Source organism: Bubalus bubalis, chromosome 4 (genome assembly GCF_019923935.1).
Source record: "Bubalus bubalis isolate 160015118507 breed Murrah chromosome 4, NDDB_SH_1, whole genome shotgun sequence".
NCBI classification, from domain to species: Eukaryota; Metazoa; Chordata; class Mammalia; order Artiodactyla; family Bovidae; genus Bubalus; species Bubalus bubalis.
The window spans coordinates 29,319,775-29,336,700 of record NC_059160.1 but is presented as its reverse complement, the minus strand read 5'-3'; the positions used below and the strand labels follow the sequence as shown (position 1 = coordinate 29,336,700).

Below are 16,926 nucleotides of genomic sequence, written 5' to 3'. Positions count from 1 at the left end.
GAAAAAAACTGGATGCTAAAAACTGACATAAACTTGTATCACCCACAAACCTCACATGAAATTTAGGTTCATTTCAAAAAGCTTTCCTGTTTTAATTGACTTGACAAATTGTTAAATTTTTGAACTTACAAAAAAATAGTAACACCATTTTAATATATCTTATGCATTGGGGTTACAAATAAAAATCTGTAACAACAGACCTCAAAACTGTCAAACTACTAACTTTTATATTAAAAGGTTAAAAACCACTGAGCTCTATTATATACAGATCGAGTGTCATAAAAATGGAGGAGGAAAACAGAATGATCAAGGCATCCAGCCACTTTGTTCAAGATTTGGAAGTTACTCATGGAAGTTACACAAAAGAACCCCCTTAATCTCTAAGGATCAAGGGTGTTTTATTTTTGTTCTATAAGTGAAAATTCATAATCTTTAGGATGTCTTCAGCTCACTGTATCTGAATTACTACAAAAGAAATATTCTGTAATTTTAACTTTTACTCTATAAACGTAATTTTTTAAGAATGAAATATTGTTCCCTATATGGACTGAAGAAAGTGACGAGTTAGACAAAAATTCTATTACTCTAAGGAACACTTAAACAGGGACAAAAATTATAAACTTTGTTTAATTTTGTTATTGGTAATAAACTTTGGATAGAAATTAGCTTTCAAAGTACTTATCAAATTGTAGGTAAACGTAACTACACACAGGGAATTCCTTATCTAATCATATAACAGGGTCAATTATTATTTGGTTAAAAGATGATGCTCCTTTCATCCATAATAAAACTGCCACTCACTACTACAAAGATTACTGTCTCCCCTGCACCTGCAATCAAATTACTAGAAATTAAGATTCAAAAACAGAAAAAATATTTAAGATAATCTTTTATTTTTAATTCAAATAAATTGATTTTAATTAATTTACTAAATTAAAACAAAGACCATATTTTCTGTTTTAGGCAAACTAAGGCATATGTGGAGGAGACGGTAAGTCCTTACTGATGTCAAACTGTTCCAGTTGCTGGTCAATCAATGACAATTCTGTATTTTTGAAAAGTCTGAAGTTGTATGCCTGATATCACACAACTTTAAGATATTACACATCTTTACTTCAGTTATTAATACCACTCCTCACGTCCTTTTGTTGGACGAGACTCTCATTTTGTGCCGGCTCTTTATTCCAGGAATTGACAGAAATTAAAAGCTAAAACTGAACCAGTTAAAAGAAACAGGAACTTCAGGAAAACTATGAACTGCCTGCCTATTACATTTTATGACTTCACCCTAAGGAAAAAGGAGATTATGAAAATTTGTCTCACAAAAGTAAGACTCTAATATATTTAGACGACGCCCCACTCTTTACCACAACTGTGAACAAGCGCTACTCCGTGCCCTGCCATGTCTGCTGCATGCCCTGCCTTTTTCTGTGCACTTGTGTCAGACTGTATTTTCCAAAGATGTCCACGCCATGCTCACACCTTCCCACATCCTCTTCTTACAACATGGCATCAAGAAATGGGGGGCTGAGGGCTGGGGTGTCTAGCCTACCTCCTCTGAATCTCAGCAAGCTAACACTCTTGTAGAAGTGACACTGCAGAACTTCCTAGGCTGGGTCATCAAAGACAATCTAGCTCTTGGGACACAGCGTGGGAGCCCTGAACCACACTCACTCACCCAGTAGAGAAATCTGGCTCTCCGGAAGCCACTATGCTGAAGAGACCCCAGGAAGAAAGTACACAGAGCTAGAGATGCCAGAGCCCCGGCTGTTCCAGCTCCAGCTGTTTTGAGTCTTTTTGGTCCATGCCTCACACATGGGACAGCTTCGTGAGTGAGCTTTCTGGTGACTAGTGTCCCCAGACTCTATGCTCCTCCAAGCTGACACCAAGCAGAGCAGGAATGATCTAATCATGTCAAGCCCTGCTCAGACAGGAGATTTGTAAGCAAAATAATGTTTTAAAACCACTAAATGCTGGTGTTGCTTGTCATGCAGCCCTAGTAACTGGAACAATGCCTGATGTGTATTAACTCATGTAGTGCTTACAACAACCACATGAGGTAATCACTATTTACTAATATTCAATTCCCTGGTGGCTCAGATGGTAAAGCGTCTGCCTACAATGCAGGAGACCTGGGTTCGATCCCTGGGTTGGGAAGATCCCCTGGAGAAGGAAATGGCAATCCACTCCAGGACTATTGCCTGGAAAATCCCATGGACAGAGAAGCCTGGCAGGCTCCAGTCCATGGGATCGCAAAGAATCGGACACAACTGAGCGACTTCACTTCACTTCAAGTATGAGTAGCCTCATCTTACAGATAAGAGAGGCTGAGCAAAAAGACTGAGCAGATAGAAGAGACACAAAAATTATATGACTTGTCCAAAGCACTAATGCCAAACAATCTGTCACATTTATATGAAGGACAAATGTGTCAATTACTGACTTCAGAAATACTGAACTGTTGTCTATATTACACATCAAGACAAGGTGACACGGTCTCAGCTGGTGTGTACCCATAGGGAACTATTTCTTTGCTTTTGTATCTACAATGCATACATACACGCAGAAGATATTTAGCATCTACATGTAATTTGCCTCGTTTGAACAGATGGCTTTACTAACAAGATGATGTATTAAATTTGATTTCTACAAGTCAATTAGTTTCATAAAAAAATTAACTCAAGGTCAGTCATAGAAAGCAACACTATTCTCACATAGAACCTGTCCCAAATTTAGATAGTGGCCCACGGAACCAGATCATGAACCTAACAATATCAGTGTAAAATTCAACTCCAAAATACTTGCTCCAGGGACAAGGAAGCGCTCACTTTAGTTTTCACATATAAAAAACAAACAGTCAGTTTTGAGATTAGTCTTAACCAGAATTAAGGAATTTAGACTACATCTGATTTCTCTAAGACTGCTTGGTTTTGCCTTCCAAAATGCCATGGTCCTATAGGCTTTCAGAGCTTTAAACTCAGAAGCAATTAGGGGGGATAAAGTAAAGGTAAGTGCCTCGTTTATTTTACATGCTATATATGCTCAGGTCAAACTTCCCTAAGGTCTTTCTTACTCATCTAAGATGGAGGATCCGGTTGATTTGTATAAGATGAGTCAGTCACCTATAAACCTCTTATTCAGGTTGAACTCCTAAACCTAGCTGGTGCCTTGCACGTGGGAAAAGCTCACATTTTAGTCACAAATTTAAGTAGGCGTTTTAAGGCAAGTAAAATATATGGCTTTGTCACACTGAGATAATCATAAAAATTAATTAGAGGCACACAAAATCATTGGCCAACACCAAGATATTATTATTACGATTATTACTGTAATTACAAGCTATTATCACTGTAATTTAAAAAGCTAAATGGATTTTTCTAATCAAGAAAAAGACTACTCTCTATCCCCACAATTATTTCTCTGAATAAAGACAAAAGATTTTTCCCCAAGATCCAGCAGTATTCACCAAATTGGCCAAAAGGGACTTTATGCAACGATGATGAAATATAGTTCTTGGAAAACAAGACATTACATCTTGTATCACCACCATGCACTGTGCACACTATTTTCAATTGTTTCTCATCTCCAGTCTATTGCCCTTTAAGATTACTCCACCCACATTTTTCATCCAGCTTAAGACATCAGTAAGCAACTATCTTCAGAAAAACTGTAATACTAGAAACATTTCTACTTCAGTAAAATTACACTAAGAGTTATCTTTTACCTTCTTAAAAAGGTTTCCAAAAAAATGTCTATACACAATGATATATTTAAAAATCTGCTATGAAAAACAATACTCATTTTATACAGAAGCAATCACATAGTCATTTTGTGTTTAAGTGTTAAATCATGAAAATGATTTTATCAGATGACTTCAGCCTAAGAATGACTACAGTAGAATCCAACACCTCAAAAGACATGTTTGAATGACTGCTAACAGCAATTTAAATCACTAAAAAGTCTACTGCTCATTCATCCCACCCTCAGTACTTTAACAAGTATTTATAAAAAGTAATGACAAACATTTTATAACTTAGAAGTGAACTAGTTAGTGGGCTTCCCTGGTGGCTGAGTAAGAAACAATCTACTGCCCAAAGCAGGAGGCATGGGTTTGATCCCTGGTCTAGAAAGATCCCATGTGCCGAGGAGCAGCTAAGCCCCTGCACCACACGACTGAGCCTGTGCTCTAAAGCCTACATGCTGCAACTACTGACCCACGTGCCACGCAATGAGAAGCCGTGCCCCACAACTGCAGAGTAGCCACCGCCCGCCTCAACTGAAGAAACGCCAGCACAGCAACGAAAACCCAGCACAGGCGTAAAGAAATAAATACGTACATAAAAGGGAAATGTTAAAAAAAAGAAAAGAAAGAAATGAACTAGTAAGTGTATTTACTAAGAAATACTAATATCCATCTAAAATCTTTGTTTTCTCTAATTGGTTTAATACTTTATCTTTCTAGAAACTCGAAATATAAATCAAAACCAGAAAACAAGTCAAGGACTTTGAAAAGTGTTACAATTAAAGAAAAAAATGTCAATAAAGACTCTACCCCCCTAAAAACTGAGTAACTACAATACTTCAAAAAAATTAACTTCTGTATTTCATAGTCTTATAAGGAATCTAGGTTACAAAGTCTAACTATACGATTACAAACAGAGACTAAAGCCCAGAAACGTAAATGAGCTCAAGCACTGAAGACACTCTTTGCAAAAAAGACAGGATGAATATTAAAACAGCCAATAAATTTTAGTTAAGCTTCCCTGGTCAAAGCTGTTAAAACAGTCCTACAGGCAGTGTAGCAGCTAAGACCCCACCCAGAGCCAGCCCGTCAGCCTTCTCCAGGGGCTGGGTGACTTGGCGCAGGGTACAGTCAGTGTGTACTTTCTCACCTCACTGGTTATGTGGACGCAGTTATCAAAGAAAGAAAGTGAAGTCGCTCAGTCGTGTCCAACTCTTTGCGACCCCATGGACTGTAGCCTACCAGGCTCCTTGGTCCATGGAATTTTCCAGGCAAGAGTACTGGAGTGGGTTGCCATTTCCTTCTCCAGAGGATCTTCCCAACCCAGACTGAACTCAGGTCTCCTGCATTGCAGGCAGACGCTTTACCATCTGAGCCACCAGGGAAGCTATGAACTTAATCATAGCTTCAGTGAACTATGTGGATGCAGTGAACTTCATCAAATCCTTTCAATAAGCTCAAGCCTCAGATTCTTAAGCAAACTAGACAATCAATAGTGGTTTTCTTCTAAAACAGTGTGTCGATCTATTTTTTTCTCCTGAGAAACAAAATTTAAGTTTGGGAATCCTGCTTTTTAAAACTATTCAAATAATCACAACTTTTTTCAAATAATGTTTCCCCTTATGCTATTAAAAGGAACTGAATATTCATTGGAAGGACTGATGCTGAAGCTCTAATACTTTAGCCACCTGATGCAAAGAGCTAACTCTTTGGAAAAGACCCTGATGCTGGGAAAGATTGAAGACAGGAGGAGAAGGGGACAACAAGAGGATGAGATGGTTGGATGGCATCACTGACTCGATGGACACGGGTTTGAGCTCTAGGAGTTGGTGATGGACAGGGAAGTCTGGTGTGAGTGCTGCAGTCCACGGGGTCGAAAAGAGTCAAACATGACTGAGTGATGGAACTGACTTGATTAAAAGGAACTAGGGGAAGACATAAGGGACAGAATGGTTCTTCTTGTTTCCTGCAGCCACACAAATGACAGCAAGAAAGAAGAAATATGTACACCCACAGTTGGGCTTCCCTGCTGGCTCAGCAGTGAAGAATCCACCTTCAGAGACATAGGTTCAATCCCTGGGTGGGGAAGATCCCTTTAAGAAGGAAATGGCAACCCACTCCAGTATTCTTGCCTGGGAAACCCTGTGGACAAAGGAACCTGGCAGGCTACAGTCCATGGGGTCACAGAGTCAGAAACGACTTAGCGACTAAACAGCATCCACAATCAGCTGAATTCAACGAATTAATGAGTTACTTTACTCAGAGAGTGTAACATGTGAGTGTGGTATAGCTAAGTGCTGGAAGTATAAAGATAAATAGGACCTGATTTTAAAATATTATAGCCTACAGAAGACAAACACAAATGGATACTTCAAAACAACACCATAAATATGAATTAGAATTACGGTGACTTTTGAACCCAGAAGAACCTAAAGTATCTTTGAGATCTTGGATATAGCAAAGACACAACCTACAATATTCTGGGTTTGTCTAAAGGACAGGAAATACAGACACACTGAGGATATATCAACAGTTTCCTATTCTCAGTGAACACACATTCTAACAACAGATGAACAGTAAATAACTACTCCAATTGTGACAGGGCTAATGCAGAATTTGAAATGGACAATGAGTCGAACAAAGTATTGGGGATAGTTTGCCTGAGAAATTGTTCAAGATAAGACCTAATCAAGACAGGAGTTACTATATTTATCTCCTGACTTCCATTTAGAGCACTTGCCAAATCATATGTGAGTTCCAAACCACTTATTATTATTTAGTCCAAAACCCTCACTTTTAAGAAAGAGAGTCAAACTGAAGTTCAGAGAAATGAAATCAACTGCCAGATTTCCTGCAGGCAGTCTCTAGTAATGCCAGAGCTACAATACTGATTATTCTCACTAGCGTATTCTTTCCACATTTTACACATGAGAAATGGGAGGATAAAGAACAATATGAATTGATCACAGCCCTAGGCCCTTTACATATTCCATCTCACTTAATCAAGATATGTCTCCTGTTTTGAAAGGTAAGGAAACAACTTCTGAGAAGATAAATTATAAGACCAAGGCTTTCTGACTTACGGGTTCATGCTCTTTCACTACCCAATGTTCCTTTCATTGTTTCAGTGATAGACGTGTCTACAAAAATACAGTAAGATATTGTTCCAATAAAATCCTCAAGGAAAAAACTTTTTACTCGGAAATAGTAACACTATTTCTCTTATTCATCACTCCAGAGATTAGCTTTTCTTTCCTTTAAGTCAATTTCCCAAGTGTGACTTTTTCCCCAACTTGACCCCTCTCAAAGTCTCTTCACTTCACACCTGTACTATTCCTTCTACCTCCTAATTGGTCTCCCAGCTCCCAAGCTTTCTTTCTCTACCTTTGCCACGTGTGATTAATTTTCCTGTAACACAAAGTTTCATCATTCGTTCAAAATACATTTTAAAATACCTAAAATAAATATTAAGCACTGTGCCAGGTAATGCAGATAGAGCAATGATCAAAACAGACGTGGTTCCCATTCTCAAGGAGCACATTCTCCCAAGAGCGATGAGCAGTAAATCATCACTCAAATTGTGATACAGACAATGCAGAACTTGAAGTGCAAGCACTATGTATCTAACAAAGAATCAGGGAGAGGCTGCTTGAGAAGATGTTCAAGGTAAAACCTGATCATGATTGGAGTTACAAAAACAGAAGTCGGGGAGAGCCAAAGAAACCAATTCACCAACCTACAGTGAGAAAGATGGGCACACCTGTGTTGGCACAAAAGGCCACACTTTTCCCATTCATTATTTCCCAGTTTTCAATGTGGAACCTCTTGTCTCGGCAGGAAGTTTCCTGAATACACTAGGCTCTTTCCTTCTTATGCTTCATTTAAGCTTTCTAGAAATTTTCTTTTCATCACTCAACTAACCCTAAAATCCAGTCCGTTTCTCTCATCAAAACTTTAGTTATCGACTACAATACTCTACAGTTTGGGCTTTTTTCTTTTAAATATCACCATTTTATCTATTTTTGGTTGCCCTGGGTCTCTGTTGCTGCGCAAGGGCTTTCTCTAGTTGCAGCGAGCAGAAGCTACTCTTCCTTGTGGTGAATGGGCTTCGTTGCTCCACAGCATGTGGTATCTTCCCAGACCAGGTATCAAGTCTGTGTCCCCTGCACTGGCAGGCAGATTCTTAACCACTGTACCACCAGGGAAGTCCTCTACAGCTGTAACTTTAATATACTAGGTCACAAACAATTTACAGAAAAACCAGAAAATGATGGCATCGTCTTTTTACTCTCCTTAAAAACTAACCAAAAGGGAAGAAACACATGTATATTTCTTATCACTAAACGGTTCAATGCCAACCATCAGTCAATGCTCAACAAATATTTTTTAAACACCCAAACATCCACCTGATCTCCTATCCATGCCCAAAACTGTTCAGTTAGTTCTAAGGTCAATGTCATTAATATTTCCACAAATGTATACCATCAGTCACAAAAATGAACTCGACCTGTGGTAAAATTAATTGCAAACCCATTACCATTACTAGAAAACATATCCCAAAACCCTTTAGTAATAGATCAGCAGTGTTACATATTACAAACTATTAAAAATGAAAGGCATTAAGAAGCCTTTTAGGTCAACCATATATGTTAAAGTAAATGATTAAGATGTAGATTTTGTAATAAAATCTTTTGATATGGCATATCCGTTTGCAAGTTTCTGATGCATTCATTTCAGATAACATGCCACATATTTAACAGCTTGTTTAGGACTTCTGGGGGCTTCCCAGGTGGCTCAATGATAAAGAATGCACCTGCCAATGCAAGAAAAGACACAAGTTCCATCCCTGGGTCAGGAAGATCTGGAGGAGAAGACAACCCACACCAGTCTTCTTGCCTGAAATATTCCAAGGACAGAGGAGCCAAAGGGCTGCAAAAAGTCTGACACAACTGAGCAACTGAGAACTGCACATAATTAGGTGTGGCTTCCTAGGTGGCTCAGTGGTTTAAAAAAAAAAAAAAAATCCGCCTTAGATGCGGGTTTGATCCCTGGCTGGGAAACATCCCCTGGAGGGGGAAATGGCAACCCACTCCAGTCTTCTTGCCTGGAAAATCCCATGGAGAGAGGAGCCTGGCGAGCTACAGTCCATGGAGCTGCAGAGAGTCAGACACAACTCATCAACTGAACAACAGCATAGTATCTTCTGGCATTTCAGATCTTAAACTGCTTCAACAAGAGACCAATGTCAGCTTAGCTACAATTGGCTCAAACGCACAGTCTGTCCCCCCTGCCCATGAGGTCAAGTGCTTTGTTTCAGTCACTGCCTCGTGTACCCAACACCTAGAATAGTACCCACAAAATGGGGCTTCTGCATACATCTGTGGACTAAATGCCTACCTAGCACGTAATAAATGCTTACTAAAGTGTGTGCCAAATACTGCACATTTAATCCCCACAACCACCTTACAGGAAAGGAACTATTAATGTCCCTCTTCTGCAGATAAAAAACCTGAAGTAGTACTAAGATGTTAAATAACCTAAATGACTGTCCCACGGTCACCCAGCTTCAGTGACAGCCAGAATTCAAATCCAAGCGTTCTGACTCATAGTGTACTCTTAACCACTTCTCTCGCTATCCTTCTCTCATTAACTTCAAATTTTCCATTTGCCTTTGATAAAACGTTGGGCATCTTTCTACTATAAATGCTTCTAAACAGTGGTTAAAATAAAAACAAAAAACCCCAAGTGTCTATCCTTTTTGGACTTTTCTACCAACTTATTTTGTAAATATGCTCTTTACAGAAATTTACAGAGCTTCCAATCATTTAAAAAGTCTTTATTAGGCACCTCTGGATTGCCTCTAAACTGACAGTTCTTAGCTTAGACCAGACATTTCCGAGACTGATAAAAACTACTGACATCTTCTCAGAGAAACGTCCACATAAAATTTTCCATTCAATCTCACTGACCTTACTAGAGTATGCCCCCAGAGAAAAAGTTGGCCTTAAATCACTATACCAAATACAATAATCCAACCAAAGGCATCAATTCCTGGCCCTCACTTTATAGTCTTCCTTATACAAATTCTACTGCTGGTATTTCAGTTTAATTCTAAGAACTGAGTACACACCGTAAGAACATACTGTTAAGACACTACAAAGATGGAAATGAGCTAAACTGTCCCTGCTCTCAAAACTACCATGTTACAACAAAAAGGATGAAGCAAAGCATTCAAATAAGAGGTCTTCAGAATAGTCGACAGGGCTCCTTAATAGAGAGTCATGTAAACCTTAATAAAACCTTCATGGGAAAACCTAACCTGGTCTTACAGTTAAGGAATTAAGGGTCAAAGATGTTAGCAATACTAAGATTTGAATCTTATCCTTTGACTCTTGATTACAGGCTATTCATGTTGCAATATTCTACATCCTTCCATCTATATAGAACAGAGCCACAAACTGGGAGGAAAAAGCAAGGAAGAAATACAAATATGGTACTAAGAGCAATACCATATTTCCTTTTAATTAAAAGACCACATTTTCCTTTAATTAAAAGAAAGACCATATTTCCTTTTAATTAAAGGGAAGAAGAAATTAATATCGTTTAAAAAGACCTAATCTGTCATGGTATTTTGAAGGGTTTTGAAAGGCTGTCTCCATCAACAGAAATTTGAAGCAATTATTTTGTATCATAGTATGAATAAAAAGAAAAGTGGGGAAAATGTTGTCTGGTAAGTGAAGATGTATGAAGGAAATGTGAGCGGATACATTTAGGTCATAAAATCCTTGGCTCTCTTTCTCTCAGAAGACTTGCTCTGAGGAAACTAGTTGCTAGGTCCTAAGAACACATAAGGAGCCTTATAGAGATACTGGCCGGGTGAGTAACTGAGGCCGCCTGCCAAAAGCTATGTGAGTGAGATGGTTTCCAGCCCCAGTCAAGCCTTCAGATGCCTGCAGTGCTGGCCAACACTTTCGCTGCAATAGGAGACTAAGCCAGAACCACCCAGCTAAGTAGCTCCCTTCTTAACTTCTATAAACCACATGTGATACTAAATGTTTGTTTCTTTAAGTTGCTAAATCTGGAGCATATTTGTTAGACAGCAATAAATAGCTAACACAATAGTCAAGGTGTGAAATCGCTAACTTTGGAATCAAAGTTTGTGCTAATTAAAAGTTTCAGAGCAATATGCAAGACATCCGGATGAGAGGAAAGCATTTTGTCTCTCTCACCATATCCAATGGAGTCCTTCCTGCACATGGTAAATACCTAAGCTTGGTAACAAACTAGCATACACACAAGATTTCCTAACTGACCCAATGAAAATAGCCTCAAAGTTTCTTAAAAGTAAAATGGTTCCCTTGAATCTTTCCATATAAGTTCAATCCTGAAAGCTGTAGTTTTACTGTTGTTTACTTTTTAGCATAGAGCCATACCTTCCTTAACTGAGAATTACAATACGTAATCAATGAAAACTGAGACTAAATTGTTAGCAGCTCTTCTCTAGATTTAGTCAAAACTAAAAGGTAGCTTAAAAGTGGTTCCGGAGCGACTATAAGCAGCTGCTTCAGAGTTGAAAGGCAAATAGTGAAAAGCAGTTCCATCATGAAGTATGAGCAAAATACTTTTATCAGTATTTGATTGTCTCAACCATACAGAGCCTTAATAGATCTTGATGATAACCTCAGCATGAAGCTTTCTAGTATTAATCCAATTTAAAAGTTTAGCCTCCATACTAGAAAAAAAATCTTCCCAATCATACTACTGGGCAAGTGGGCAACATAACCCTGTTTTCCCAGCATCAAAACGATCTTAATTAAACCTCAAAGTTTGCAACCCATAAGGCTGGGAATCCAAATGTTAATTCTCAAAACTGTAAGGGCCTGTAGTCTATGCTGATCATTAAGCTTCACACTAAATGCCCTTCCCTATATGCACCCATCACTTGACATCTGAATTTACCTAGAAAGGCTGATAAAAGTGGCTTTTTCAAAATAAGTCATACCTTATATTCTAGCTGGGGAGGAAAAACTATAATACAAAAAAGAGACAAATAACCACAAAATACAGGCTGTTATTATCAGTTCACTTATACAGACAAGCAACTAAAAATATAAACTAACTTTTACACTGAAAAAAAATTTTAGAGGCATTTCAAGTTCTAAAATTCTATTTAAAAGTCAACTTAGGCTCTGAAATTAGCTTAAAAGGTGGTAACTTTTTAAAAAGTACTTAAGCTTAGATTCAAAGTAAAATAAAAGCTAGTTTTTAGTGGCCTCACATGGCTAAATATTCTCCCCAAAGAAAATTCCATTATCTTTATAACCGAAGTTAACAGTAAACTATATATCAACTTTAAGGTTTCCTAATCTTACCAAAATAAACATCAGTACACTTAACACTGGTTTTGAATAACTTTCTCCTGGGGAAAACAATGTTTTTGGAATTGTGTGACTTAATCATTTTATAAGTTAATCATTTTCACAACACTTCAAATTATGTGTTGTAAACTGACTCCTTGGATCACAAGCCTTATATCCAAATCTTTACAGTTAGTTCTTTCTTCAAAAGAAGCACTTAAAGTTAAAAATATTTAAGATATTTCAACACGTTCTAAAGAATGTTACATAAACTCAAAAGTATAATCTTATTTCAACATGAACGCTCAATAGACATTCTAACAAAAGAGTAAATTCTAATGATAATAAAATCTTTGCAACAGGAATGCCTCATGTTTTTAAAAAGCACTTTAAAACCACGATATCCTTCCATCAGTTACAAATATAAAGACTTCCTACCATGAAATCAATCTATAAAATCCACAGATTGATGTAATCCGCATGGCAGTTTATAAGAATTATGAATCCTTTGCAAACTTAAAATAACTCTCAAAAAAAAAACTGAAAAGCAAAGGAGGGGGGCATTTCAAAGTTAATATTATCAAGATCACAACCAGTTTCACTAGCAATAAAGGTTTTTTCATACAAGTGATAAATTCATTACCCTGTAATGGTAAAAAGGTTATAGTATTTTGTAGTCTCTAATTTTAACCTTATTTGGACTTGTGACACCAGCATCTTACTCCTTACTCTGAAATGAGGTAAGAATTACATATTCAAGTGAGCATCTAATAAAAATTACGTCAAAACTCCACTTGCTGAAGTATTACTGGACCAACTACTCAGTTTCCTAAAATGAAATAGTAGACGGACATTAAATTAAAAAAAAAAAACAAAAAAAAAAAAACGAAAAACACAAAAATCTGGCACATACTGCTTATAGCTTATTTAAAGAGAGTAATTCTAACTCTGGTGAAGTGGAACTAGCAGGGGACTTGAGAACCTTTGTTCAGATCCAGCTCCACCACTTCCATTCCATAGGTACTGTTTTGAGTAAGACACTTAACTTGCTTCTGTGTTTAAGCCTTGCACCAGAGTTGTGAAAATGAAATGATTGGCACATTTAAATCCTGCAGTGCTACTAGGCAAGTTTGTGTGTATGCTAGGTAAACAGAACAACTGTGGAAGACGCTGAATTGTATGAACTAATGTCAACTTTTAAATATCTACTGGTACCAATGAAGGCGTATACGGTAAAACGACAAATAATATATGCTTCGTTAGGCAGTTCACACCAATTTTTCATTTTCTTAAAGACATGCTCCTTCCTATCCTGCCTACATAGTTCAGGACAATTTTTTCAAGGTTTGCAGTGTATTTTACCCCATTCAAGGTTATTTCCTTAGATATTAAAATAAATGTCAAATAGAATTTGATGCTGTATTTTCAAAATATTTAGGGCTGTGAATTCTTCATAATACTAAATATAAGCCAATGTGTTCATTTTTATCAGTTAACAATAGAATTCCTAGAACTTTAGAATACTTAAACTTTCAAATCCAAGCCAATATCGATTGTTAAAATTCTACTGCTCATCCAAACATTAGCAGACGGTCAAAATAACTGCTAATATCCTTTGATGCAGTACAATATGCATGACGTGGTTCTGTTCTATCAAAATAAAATACATTAACAACCAATTAGTTAAAATATGAAATCTTCCGGAGATGAAATTAATGACAATAACATCTGAAACACACCGTAACAATGAGTATCTTAAAACCCCCAGAAAATGAAGCGCATTTTTGTCAGTCTCCGCATTCTTTCTAAAAAGCTTTAGAAAACTACTACTAATCCCTTCAGAAATCTCGCCAAAACATGACCTTAAATATTATCACCTAAAATCACGACTCATGCTGAACCATTAGCGTACACAGATTTTAAAACGCATACTAACATGTTGTACCTTAAGACTGCATTTTGTTACTACTGCAATTCTCTTCGGCTCGGTAAAGTTACCTTAAACGACACCAACTCATTATTCTCTTACACAACGATGTGTACAGTTTGAGAACTTTCTCCCCAGTTTGACCACCAACCAAATAAAGAGAGGTTATTAAAATCATTTTGGAGACCAGGTTAAGGAAGATATGAGGAATTCTGGAAGCGCTAGTCAAATAGAAAAGAATAGTCTTTTTTTCCCTAAGTAAAAGAAAAGTGATGGTTGGGGTCCCCCTCCCTGAACAAGGAAGTTCTCTTACATCCAGGCGAGACCAGCCATGTTGGAAAACACTTGTCAGTTACAGTTGTGACAAGTCTTCGCCAACACCGCCCGGGGAAGCTAACCTTGTGTACCGAGGTGTGTACATCAAGGCCCTCTTCGGCTCCGCCGGAGGTTCTGGGCCTACTTTGGGGATGGTTTCCGAGTTGGAGCCGTCCTTCGGTCCGAACGGAGTGCAGAGCCGAGGGGGAAAGAGGGCGGGGAAAGGAGAGTTGGGGGGAAAAGGGTTTTGAAGAGTTGGAAGCCGCTATCCGCAGCGAGAGGGGCGCGGCGGCAGGGAGAGGTTTCCGAGTTGAGAGCCGGGGGGGTGGGGGGGAGGGGCCGACGATTCGGGGAACAGGGGGGACTCTCAGCAGAAAAGTCCCCCTCGGAGGGGCCCAGGAGCGCCAGAGGAGGAAGGGAAGCGGAGGAACGCTTCGTGGTACTGACCTGTCCTCCGAGTCCATGCGGCTCAGGGGTTCCCCATCCGACGACATCTCCAAGCTGCCTCGCCGGCCCCCGGAGGTCGCGCTGCTTCCGCCTCCCCCGGTCCCGTAGCCCTCGTCGCCGCCGCTGGAGACGACGCTGCTGCTGCTGCTGCCGCCCCCGCCGCCGCCCTGGCTGCCCCGCGGTCCCTTGGGCTCCTCCAGGCCCTCCTTGCCGTCCCCATCCCCGCTGCTGCTGCTGGCGGCGCCGGGGCTCAGCGAGCGCGTCTCGTCGCTGCTGCTCCCGCCGCTGCTGCTGCCCACCAGGCTCTCGGCGCTGCTTTCCTCCTCGCCCCCGCCACTGCTGCTCTCGTCCTCCTCCTCCTCGTCGTCGTCCTCCTCCTCGTCGTCGTCCTCCCCGGCCTGGCTGGCGCTCTCGGGGCTCGGCTCCGACATCGTCTCCGCCTCGCCGCCCCCCACTCCGCCGCCGCCCCCACCGCCGTTCAGCAGCAGCGCCGCCACCGCCTCGGCCTCCGCCTCCTCCTCCTCTTCCTCCTCCTCCTCCTCCTCGGGGGGCTCAGCCCGGCCCCGCGCCGCCGGCCCGGGGCTGCCGGGGGGCAGAGGGCTCAGGCGGGAGAGCTCCTCCAGGTCGGCCATGTCGGTGAGAGCGGCGGCCATGGCGGCGCCTGCTCCTCCTCCTCCTCCTCCTCTGGCTCCTCCGCCTCCCCGCCGCCGCCGCCGCCTCCCTCTCTCGACTCTCGCTCCTTCGCCCCCCTCCCAAACGCCCCAAACTCGGCCGACGCCGCGGCAGAGCGGGAGGAGGGCCCGCCAGCTGCGTCAGCCTGCACACGCGCTACGGAACCCGCGCGGGGACAGGCGCGCCACTGCGCTCACTCACGCGGAGACGGCTGCGCGCCTGCGCGGCGGCACGCGGTGGCGCCTCCCCTCGGCTGCGGGCTCCGCGCCCGCGCCCCCGGCCGCGCCCCCTCTGGGCCCCCGCCCGGACCCGCCGGGACTCAGAGTTTCCGCGGGGCCTGCCCACGCCTTCCCCGGCCGCGCGGCGGGCGGGACACGCGGAACGAAAAGCTGGGCGTCGGACGTGGATTCTAACAGCCCCCGCCCCGAGGGCTCACGATCGAGTCATTCATTCCGGGAGTGTTTGGGGAGCGTCCCCGGCGCACGGGCGCTGAGCCAAGAATCGAACAAGTCCCTAGGTTCCTGAGAGCTGACAGTCTAAGAGGAGAGGCGAGGAAAATGAGTAAAAATAAATAGTACAGTGCTAGGTACTGAATCCATACGCGCGACGCACAGCCACAGGTTTTTATCTAGCCTACGTTCGAATACCCCCGAGGACTGGTTAAATCACAGTCTGAGAGCAAACATCTGTGTGCAACATCTTCAAACTTTTTAGCTCTTGAGCCCTCTGAAACGATTTTGTACATCTTCCTACATCCACATGTTTAAAGTGACATCCACATTTTTTTCCAGCCTCATATTTTACGACTGTCACACTTTTTTAAATGTAGTCAACCAATGAATCCTGAATTCCATACGGATTTAATACCCACCAATATCTTTTAAATACAGTCTCGTTTATACTTGGGCAATTTCCATCCTTTATCCTCTGGAGTTCATTTACATTTTACATCTCCTCCAGAATTTTATCCTAATATTTTATATTTGAACTGTTTTATTATTCATCTTATATATTTCCTGTATACATCTATATACACAAAAAATGTGTATCGAAATTGAAATTCAAGGGTTCTTTCTAAATCTCCTGAGATCATAACACTGTTAACACTTATTTCAACTGATCAAAACAAATATATTTCAAATATTTACAGATAGATATTAAACCCAAAAGTTGGCAATGCATCTTGCAGAGATGAAATTGAATATTTTTTAAAAGCTAGATTATTATCAGTGGACGAGTATTTCTAGAATGAAAATGAGATGCTTCCATTCAGTTCAGTTCAGTCCAGTCGCTCAGTCCTGTCCGACTCTTTGCGACCCCATGATTCGCAGCACGCCAGGCCTCCCAGTCCATCATCATCTCCTGGAGTTCATTCAGACTCACGTCCATCAAGTTGGTGATGCCATCCAGCCATCTCATCCTCTGTCATCCCCTTTTCCTCCTGCCCCCAATCCCTCCCAGCATCA

The 16,926-nt window shown here is 40.9% G+C and overlaps 1 protein-coding gene across 4 annotated transcripts in view; it reads right to left on the bottom strand.

The window, feature by feature from the left end:
• Window positions 1-15,659, bottom strand: part of AEBP2 (AE binding protein 2) — a 62,114-nt gene extending 46,455 nt beyond the window's left edge. For 2 of the 4 annotated variants that reach the window (XM_025283349.3, XR_003108715.3), the window contains exon 1: window positions 14,789-15,659. In XM_025283349.3, coding sequence (XP_025139134.1) covers window positions 14,789-15,441 — 653 coding nt within the window. In that variant the 5' untranslated portion in view covers window positions 15,442-15,659. Of the gene's footprint in view, window positions 1-14,424; window positions 14,463-14,788 lie in introns of those variants that run through there. The other 2 variants (XM_025283348.3, XM_025283350.3) reach the window with 2 other exon arrangements.
• Between the last annotated feature and the right edge of the window lie 1,267 nt (window positions 15,660-16,926).